The sequence below is a fragment of the Arachis ipaensis genome, chromosome B1, assembly GCF_059453495.1.
Source record: "Arachis ipaensis isolate K30076 ecotype BB chromosome B1, ASM5945349v1, whole genome shotgun sequence".
NCBI lineage: Eukaryota > Viridiplantae > Streptophyta > Magnoliopsida > Fabales > Fabaceae > Arachis > Arachis ipaensis.
Window position 1 is genome coordinate 4,668,785 of NC_142436.1, and position 9,904 is coordinate 4,678,688.

Genomic DNA, 9,904 nt, shown 5'->3' on the forward strand with positions numbered 1-9,904 from the left:
TTGTAATCTTTTTCCTTCACTAAGTTTTTTTCATTGAGTTTTTCTTTAATAAGGTTTTAACGAGACATAATTCTAAATGGTCATCTAAAGGGAGTGTTTTGATAAGAATGAATGAGGTGGATGCCCATTAATAACATGGGTGGCTCAATTTTTCCTTGGTAGAATACTCATATTACGAAGAGAATTTACATTTAATAAAGGTTGAAAATAAGGACCTATACATATATAAATAGGAATATGATACGAGACAATAGACAACAATAATAAAAATATTTCTCTCTTTCTTTATAATTTATACACTACATAAACTCTTCTCTTTTCTCTACCTCGCTATCTCTCCATAAATTTGAGTTATATATATATATATATATATATATCACTTTTATTATAATATTATAATGAGATAATAGTATTGATAAATATTAATACTAAAATTTTTTATTTATATTTTTTTTATTTTATATCTATTTTTTCTTCTTTATTTATTTATTTTACAACAGAATACGCACCAATCTGTTTCTATTAACGCATCAGTTTTTAATTTATTATAGTCAATTCTCTCTTATGCACGGCTTGAATTTGAATATTTGATAAATAGATAATGTTACATACTTACATTATCAATATCAATAAATGCTAAGTAAAGTCTTATATAAGAAGTTGAAAACAGATTTATACTTGAATTTGGCCCAATTTTTCAATTTTTTTTTTCTTTTTAGTAGGACATAAAATTGATTGATAATAATATGAAGTGTTTTAAATTATAAAAAGTCATTAACAAAGAGTAATATTGTTGGTTAATGACACACTTAAAGATGTGAATTATGCTTATAGATGTAAGAATTTTGTTGATAGGGCGCCATGAAAATCTTCCCAGATATTTAGAAAGGTTAGGATGTCTTCTCTAATTTTAGTTGAATAATTTTATCTACCCCCTAAACTTTATATATATTGTTGTGCTTTCATCTATCCTCACTCAGTCCTCTGTCCTCGCATAATCATCATGAGTTCTTTTTTTTTTTTTTTGGTCATAAATCATCAACATGAATTGATTCTCGACTAAATCCCTATAATGGTCCCTGAGATTGACGCCGTGCACCAAAATCGTCTCTGAGATTCCAATTGTACTAATTACGTCTTTGAGATTGGAAAAATTGCACCATAGTAGTCCCTGACCCATTTTCCGTTAACGACGCGCTGACGTGGCTTGATGACGTGGACCTTTGGTGACACGTGTCACCTTATGGTTTGGTCACGTGTAACAGTATGATGATGTGTCGGTCAATGACACGTGGCATGCTGACGTGGATGAGTATGCCACGTGTCACAATACTATTGTACCACGTGTCAGATTATGCCACGTGTCGCGATGCTATTTGTCCACGTGTCATCCACTATGTCATCGTTACATGTGCACCAAATTAGTCCCTTACTTTGCATCAAATGACTCATTTTAGTCCCTGAAATTGAATGTCGTGCACCAAATTAGTCCCTTCATCAGTTTTTTCTCATTTTTTTATAACTTTAAAATTCTCATCATATATTTGAATATACTAATTTTAGTTTTATCTTTTCACAAATTATTTAAATACAAGTGTTTTTATAAAATATTTTTCAAATATTAGTTTTAATTATACAATTTTTTTCTTCAATATTTTATTAAAAGAATTATGTAAGATATTGATTTAATAAAAAGTGTAACTTAAGAGTATAATAATATTCCTTAATACAATTTTTTTAATATTTAACACTTTAATAAATATTTTAGAAATACTTGATAAGACACTTATTAACTAATATAAATTCATTATTATCATCCATTTTAAGAATGTCTGATTTTCCATATAATTAAATTCTCACTAAATTAATAAGATAGATTTATACTATCGATTATAATAATTCATTTTATCTATAACTTAGTTAGGCGGCTTTTTCATATATTACACTATTAATCAATACAAGTACTTATTGTAACCATGACTTGAACAGTATTAAAACAGATACAAATAAATACAAGAGACAATAATAAAGTTTTGGTTTTAGTTAACATATACTCTAATGATACAAGTTAACATTATTAATTAAAAAATTTATTATAAAATATGTATAATAAAAAATATAATTAAAATTAGTGTATAAAAAAATATTGAGAATTTTAAATTTATAAAAAAAATGAGAAAAAACTGATGAAGGGACTAATTTGGTGCACGACATTCAATTTCAGGGACTAAAATGAGTCATTTGATGCAAAGTAAGGGACTAATTTGGTGCACATGTAACGATGACATAGTGGATGACACGTGGACAAATAGCATCGCGACACGTGGCATAATCTGACACGTGGCAAAATAGTATTGTGACACATGACATACCCATCCACGTCAACATGCCACATATCGTTGACCGACACATCATCATACTGTTACACGTGGCCAAACCATGAGGTGACACGTGTCACCAAAGGCCCACGTCATCAAGCCACGTCAGCACGTCGTTAACGAAAAATGGGTCAGGGACTACTATGGTATAAATTTTCCAATCTCAGGGACGTAATTGGTGCAATTGGAATCTCAGAGACGATTTTAGTGCACGCCGCCAATCTCAGGACCATTATGAGAATTTACTCATTGATTCTCCATTGTCCATACACGACATACGTTTGAACTCTTTTGGGCTTGAATGCCTGACTCTTTATGCTGTTTGTATCCTATTTTGTTTTTGGACTGGCCATTTTTGTTTTATTTAGTTGAACTTTTTGTTTTCTCAATATTAGTCTTGCATTATTCTTTTGCCCAACTAATAATACTTTCAATTAGAGCAAGTCTTATGACAAAAAAAGCAATCTCAAACCCAAAAAAAAATTGTAGGGCTAAGCCCAATACCAAAAAATTTGAATCAAGTGATTAGATTACTAATCCATTTAAGTAACTGTCAGAAGTCCAAATATATATTAAAAGTCTATGCAATAATTTATTGGTCAGAAGATTCGATCTACGATAAATTAGTCTTTAGCCTGCTAAGCTGGAGAATACCGTAAAAAAAAAAAATTAACATTTTATATTTATTTGACTAATGTTATATTTTGGGACAATAAACCTGAAAGCTAATACTATTCTTTTCTATATAGCTAAATTTTTTGTCTTAAACTTTTCAAATACTATTGAATGTTATTTTCATCTTTAACTCATTAAAATTATTAACAATGAATGTATATCTTCTTAAATACTAAGTCTGCTTTTTTTCTTTTTTTACAATTTAGTAAAGAAAAAAAAAGGACTAATGTCCTCAATCTTTTATCATCAAAGAAGTCAACAGTTTCTGCAGTTTTAATTTTATTGTTCTTAAATTTTTCAAATAAAAAAAATTTATTTACAACGTTTATATTTAGTATTTGTTGCATGTGATATTTAGGGTAAACACCTAAATTAGAAGAAATTTTAAATCGAATATTTTTTTTAATAAAATTTTACTCTCTTAAAAGTTTTTGATAATTATTTTTGATAGACATATAAGTCTCTAACAAATTTTATTATAAAATAATTAAGTCTCAAAATATAATACTATAAGATAAATTAATCCCCTTTTAAAATAATAGTAAAACTTACCTGATAGAAATTTTTTTTAAAGATTTATAGAGAATACGAATTTATTAAAATCAAAATATTTGTATTATGAAATTACTTTTTCAAGAAAATTTAAGTTAACAACATAAATAAGTATATCTCTTACAATTTGATACAAAATTCTTTAAGTATTAATTTGAATATTTAATCTGATGTTTATTATACGAATTTGATTATCATGTGTCTTAAAACTACGTATTAAAATTATTACTAGTAAAATTTTATCTTAATAAATACACAAGAAGTTTACTAAAAACTAAATTTTATATTTTTTTCTATAAAATATTTTGAAATCTGACCGTATATGTAAATCAGCTTTGTTGTTAATTATTTGTAAACGTGGCTCTTAAAATGTGGTGGATGAACAACGGTCAAATATTTGAAAAAGGCAAAAAGAACGAAAGAAAGAAAGAAGGTCCAGCCGTCCCCGTTAATGAACTCTACCGTTTCTATTATTTAATATCTTGTTATTACATTTTTCATTATTTCAAAGCATTTTATTCAGAATGTTAATGTCTCTCTGTTAATTTGATGAAAGGCGTGATGATAAAAGCTGCCAAGAAACTCAACAAGCTTTGGTCCAAAAAGAGAAAGAAGAGGCATCAAATTGAGCATCATTACTATTACCCTCCTCCTCAACGGCCGCCACCACCACCACCACCACCACCATTTATCGGCGAGTGTCGGCATTGCTGTTATTGCTCCAGCTCCACTCAGCCATCAGCTCCACCTTTACCTGAATCGTCATCGTCTTTGTGGCTTGAAGCTGAGCGCAACAACAACTATGGCACATTCTTCGCACAACCACAAGAACAAGAAGAAGAGGCTTATTACGCAAGTGAAACGCAAATACAAGAAGAAGTAGCCATGGCAGCTTCGGAACCTGTTTATGGTGTTCCGGTGCTGCCACTACTACCTCAAACAGATACAAGAAGAAGAGACAGATCTCGCCGTGTTTATGGCTTTGGCGCTTACCTGTTTCAATGCCTCTGTCCATGTTTTCGCATCAGAGAAAGTGATAGTAGTTTGAATTGAAGTCGGTTACGCTTTTGTAGATTCCAATTTACCATGTCAAGCATAGACTCTTCGTGTTCCTGTAATTGGAATGATAATGGTAGAGATCTATGCTTGACATAGTCAATTGGAGTCGATCGAAGTTTCTAGTAGAGTTAATTCGAATAATCTCATACAATGCTTGTTCTTTTGTATTAGTGTACCCAAATAGTTATACAAATAAATATTATTGTTGAAATAGCATCTTTAATAGCATTTCATCAAACAAATTAGTCTAGTTAAAAATGAACAAATATATAATAACTAATTTTTATTTAGTCAATGTTAGAATATAATTAGGATCAATTAGAAATATTTAGTATATTTGAATATTTATTATAGAATATTACGTCTTTATTATTACGATTTTCTTAGCACCTATAAATACCCTTCTATATTGTATAATTCTAGATAACTTGAATATACTCAATAATACACAAATCTTTCCTCTAGTTTAGTCTCTTGTTTCTAACCGTCAATATTAACTAATTTTTTTAAATATTTTTCTTAACCTTCATATCTTGGAGGATTTAGAGTTTAAAGTTAAAATTTAGGATACAAAAATAATTAAAAAAAAAGAAACTGATATTTATTGAAAAATAATTGGTTTTCTAATTGAATTTGTTAAATACTACAACCAGAAATTAGTCATGTTAGAAATATAATGCACCATATATGTAACTACAAGAAAATTTGTAAATGATAGCATGGACACATAGATGAATGATGAAAATTCTATTATATTGATCTTGAATCTTGATCACTAAGAGTTCACTATAACTATAACTGTGTCTATGATTTTTACAGGTCTGACTAATCTTCATTATCTGTATTGAGAATTTCAGACATAGTAAACCATACCAACCTCAAGCAATGAAGAATGGGCTATATTCAAAACAACATCAGGCTCTCTACAATTCTTGCTCAGAAAAGCAAAAACAACATCTATTGCAATTTTCTTTACTATGGAAGATGATTTCTTTGCCTTTGCATAGGAATGTCCAAGCATATATGTAACACCAGATTCTTTAGCATTCAAAATCTGCATAGACTCATTCTTCAAGGGATTCTCTTCATCACCATCATGATTCTCTTCAGCATTATGCATCACTTGCAAAATACTTGAAGATTGGAACTCTTGTTCTACATTTGTGGAAATTTCATATGTTGATTCTGTATTATTGTTCTGTTCTTCCTCAGTTTCTACAAATTGTACTATAGTTGATACCAATCTGTTCTCAAAATTATAATTCTCCTGTTGTATGTCCTTGTAACCATACCTCACAATGCAGCGAAACATGGCGAACTCCTTAGGACCAACCCTACTAACAATCAACCGTTCATCCTCGCCGACATAAGGGACCGGAACAGATTTTACACAGACAAAAACTAGCACCTGATGGAATGCAGGCAAGTTTGTGACAAAATGGCCAAACATGGCAGGGAAACCAGAAGCAAGATTTGTGTACATTAGTCCTATTCCCGGCACGCGAACCATGCCGAGGGACGGCCCCATAGACAGTATCCTGTTGAGTGAAACCTTGTTTTCCACATCAAATTGGTGTTTCTTCATTGTTCCATAGTTCCATGTGTACATTATACACATGAAAGTGAAAGATAGAACAAGTGGAATCCAACCTCCTTCATGAACCTTGCAGATGCAAGCTGAGATGTAAAGTAGTTCAATTGATCCAAACACTACCAAACATGCAATGGCTTTTATTATTCCTTGCTTCCAAACAATCACTATTACTAGTGTCATCAAGCATGTTGTTACAAACATAACCGTCGTAACTGCCAGCCCTACAGATCAAGCAATACAGTTACATTTTTAGTTACCAATACTGAAAATCATCGAAGTTTAGCTCATCAAAAATGCTATGTGCACCCCAAAATCAGCCACCATGCATTTCTGTATAAATACATTTGTAGTTTAACTCAATTTTAATGTGTATTTCAACATGTATTTTATACTGGTGGCTAATTTCATATGTGCTTTAAGGTGTCCAATTGCATATTTTGAAAATTTATTGTGTAAAGTGCATTTTTTCCCTGGCGATTAATTTTGATATATTGACAGTGTAATATATTTCAACACTGTGATCCAATCATGTATTGTCACATAAGCAAATATCTTCGACTCTAATGCCTGACTCTTTGAGAGTCAGGCATAAGTGCGTCAAAATTAAATTCATTATCATAATCAATGTGGAAAAAGAAGTGTACCATATGCATGTCCCATCCTATTAGTATCCCTTAGGCCAATTGTAACAGATAAACAAAGGCACATCAATATCCAATTGATTTCTGGGATGTATATCTGCCCATATATTCTGCTTGAAGTATGAACAATCTTCACCCAAGGAAAACAATTCAATGCACAACACTGGCTTATAATGGAAAAGGTAGCAGAAATTACTGCTTGGCTTCCTACAATGGCTGCCATAGTTGCCACTATGAACACTGGCCAAAACACACCTTCTGCAAGGAAATAAGGTAAGGGATATTATTACATAAGATTAAAAAAAACAGGGTAAATTACATTGATCTCTCCTGAAGTTAAGTGACATTATCACACGTGATAATTACACAAGTGATTGTTTCCACGGCTTGAACGCCATGATCTTGAAATCACACGAAGACAACTGAACCATTACTCCAAGGCTCCCCATTCTTAAGAGAGGTCAATGTAATTTATACAAAATAAATTGAAAATTTGGGGTAAACTGAAAATGAATACTTGCCTGGTATGGCTTTGTAGAAACTTCTCTGAATGTCATCATGATGCTTAGAAAGGAATGCAGCCTCACCCATATATGCCAGAATGAGGCAGGGATATACTAGACATGTGAAAGCTATCTGAAGATTAAACTCATACCGTTTTAGAAGAATTCCTTTTGGTGTTACTACATCAAGTTAGTTAGAATCTCTACTTTCAATTTTACCTTTATTGATAAAGCCGAAAAATGACCCAAGTCGGCGAACATGGTCTCGACACCTGAGAGAGTTTCAAGGAGGAATATCACTTCCATAACTCGAATTGTCACTGAGTAAATAACTTAAGACCTAAGGAATTGTCTTTGGAAAAAGAGACAGATACCAGAAAAGGAAAAAATGTCTATCTTAGGAAAAAAAAAGACACCTATTTCTATGTTTTCTGTCCTTAGACACCAAACATAACTGTGCTATAGGTACCTGTGATTGATAGCACCACGCCACCTAACGACAACCATCCTTCAACGCCGGTTGCTCGAATGAACCTTAACATGTAGAAAGGAGAAAGTGCAAGATATATTTTTGGGTTCCAGTGGTATATATTGTATATACCAATGCCACTGATACATAAAAGCCATGCTGCAACAATTGGTGCAAACAAGAAAGCGACTCTATGTGTGCCGTGATGCTGAATGGAGAAAAGTCCCACTAAGATGATGCATGAGATCACAACAACATAATCTGCAAGACAAGACATAAACCATGTCTAGTTTAATAGATTGTGAAGGGATAATGTAGTGGTGGATTTGAAATTAAAGAAGATTCATGAACTTACTATCATGGAGGTGGCTGATTTTAACTTTAACACCTGATACTGCTGAAAGAACTGAAAGGATGTTTATAGAATTGAATTCAATGTTGAAGTGTGATAAAAATCACTTCATGAATTTAAGTATGTGATAGCATATTTCAGATCAACTACCTGAAATCGCCGGAGTTATGACACCATCACCGATTGCCATACATGTTCCAAGAAGAACAAAGATCAGCAGCCCTCTCTGGAACCTCGGATGCTTTTCGAAGAACAACTTCAAAAGTGAAGACTGCCATGTGTCTGCAGAATCTTGTGTGGCATAAGTGGACAACTTCTCATCTGTTGGTTGTTGATTAGGCAAAATACTTAGCCTCGCGTTTCGGCAGAGAAGTGAGTACAATGCAAAGGTACCTCCTACACATAATGAACAATTCTTGCTTACAATTTCAGCCTCAAAAAGTAAAAGCAATCACATAAACATGAAATCTTCTATTGTGATTCCATGAAACATGTATGACTCTGTTTGGAAATTTCAAATACTTGACACACAAGGCAAACCATAAAGTGAGACTTCACAAATCACACTTGAAATTCCAAACACAGACAAATATACAGAAGCTAGAAGAGTGATTTTTGCCTGCACAAGAACTTGGCTTCGCTAGAATTGTGTTGCAAGGTTTCTACCTTCCCCATTGTCATCAGCAGACATCACAATGAAGACATATTTGAAGAGCGCGATAATGGTAAATGTCCAGAAGATAAACGAGAGAACGCCGAAAATCTCCTCATCATCTTCTTTGAGACTCAATTTCCCTGAGAATGTAGTCTTGTAAACATATAGAGGTGAGGTACTGAGGTCACCATAAACTACTCCAAGACTCTGGTAAGCCAGAGTAAGCACGGTTGCACAACACCCCCTCTTTAGATTCTGATGCAGCCAACCAAACACAACAATTTGCACAATTCAAATTAGCCCCAAATGCTATGTCTCAAAATTTTGCACATAACTTTCATTGGAATGTTAATGAACAAAATTCCTAAAGTGAAACATATGACTTTTGAGGAGGTCAAATGAAACATTTGGAAACAGCAAGGTGAATACATTAACCATCTCATAATACACAATGTCTTAGATAAATTCAAAAGGAAACAAACCCCCTATAGAATCCCAATTCAGAACTCAAAAAATTCCCCTGTTTAAACCCCGCAACAGCAATCAATATATGAAAAGTTGCAACAATGAATCTACTCAATACCCTCATTAGTAATCACTAATTAATACTCCCATATAGACACCCCATTATCCATTAAGCTCAAAGTTTCAAACTTTGTTCATGGGAAGTTCAGAAACTCTCAGAAAGGAAGCACATTACACTGCAAAACATTCACATAACACGATAACAATAACTATGTATATATATAAATATAATGTAAGTTGACAAGAGACTCTACATTATGAGCACTAAACTTTATCAAAACCAGTAACAACAACATTAACAACAACAATAATAAAAAAAGTGGGGTACCTGCTGTGATGTTCCTTGTTCCATAACTTGGTGAGATGGGTTCATGGCTTAGAGAGAGAAGCTATGAGATCAGTAACTGAGGAAGTGATGATAGTCAGAGAATGAAAATTTATATATAATATTTTGAGAGAGAGAGAGAGAGAATGAATGAATGTAAGGAATGAATAGTAGCA

The 9,904-nt window shown here is 32.4% G+C and overlaps 2 protein-coding genes across 2 annotated transcripts; one reads left to right on the forward strand and one right to left on the reverse strand.

Annotated features, from left to right (window-relative positions):
* Positions 1-3,974: 3,974 nt before the first annotated feature.
* LOC107616188 (uncharacterized) lies at positions 3,975-4,875 on the forward strand. The gene is made up of 2 exons (XM_088503277.1): positions 3,975-4,038; positions 4,162-4,875. Exons 1-2 carry the CDS (start codon positions 3,975-3,977, stop codon positions 4,656-4,658), a joined length of 561 nt encoding a protein of 186 aa, XP_088359403.1. The 3' UTR covers positions 4,659-4,875.
* A 517-nt stretch (positions 4,876-5,392) lies between these two features.
* On the reverse strand, positions 5,393-9,904 carry LOC107644702 (potassium transporter 1). Its single transcript, XM_016348633.3, has 9 exons — positions 9,732-9,904; positions 8,890-9,133; positions 8,374-8,619; positions 8,227-8,277; positions 7,872-8,132; positions 7,622-7,674; positions 7,421-7,535; positions 6,903-7,157; positions 5,393-6,479 (listed from the first exon to the last, which is right to left on the reverse strand). Exons 1-9 carry the CDS (start codon positions 9,774-9,776, stop codon positions 5,518-5,520), a joined length of 2,232 nt encoding a protein of 743 aa, XP_016204119.1. The 5' UTR covers positions 9,777-9,904; the 3' UTR covers positions 5,393-5,517.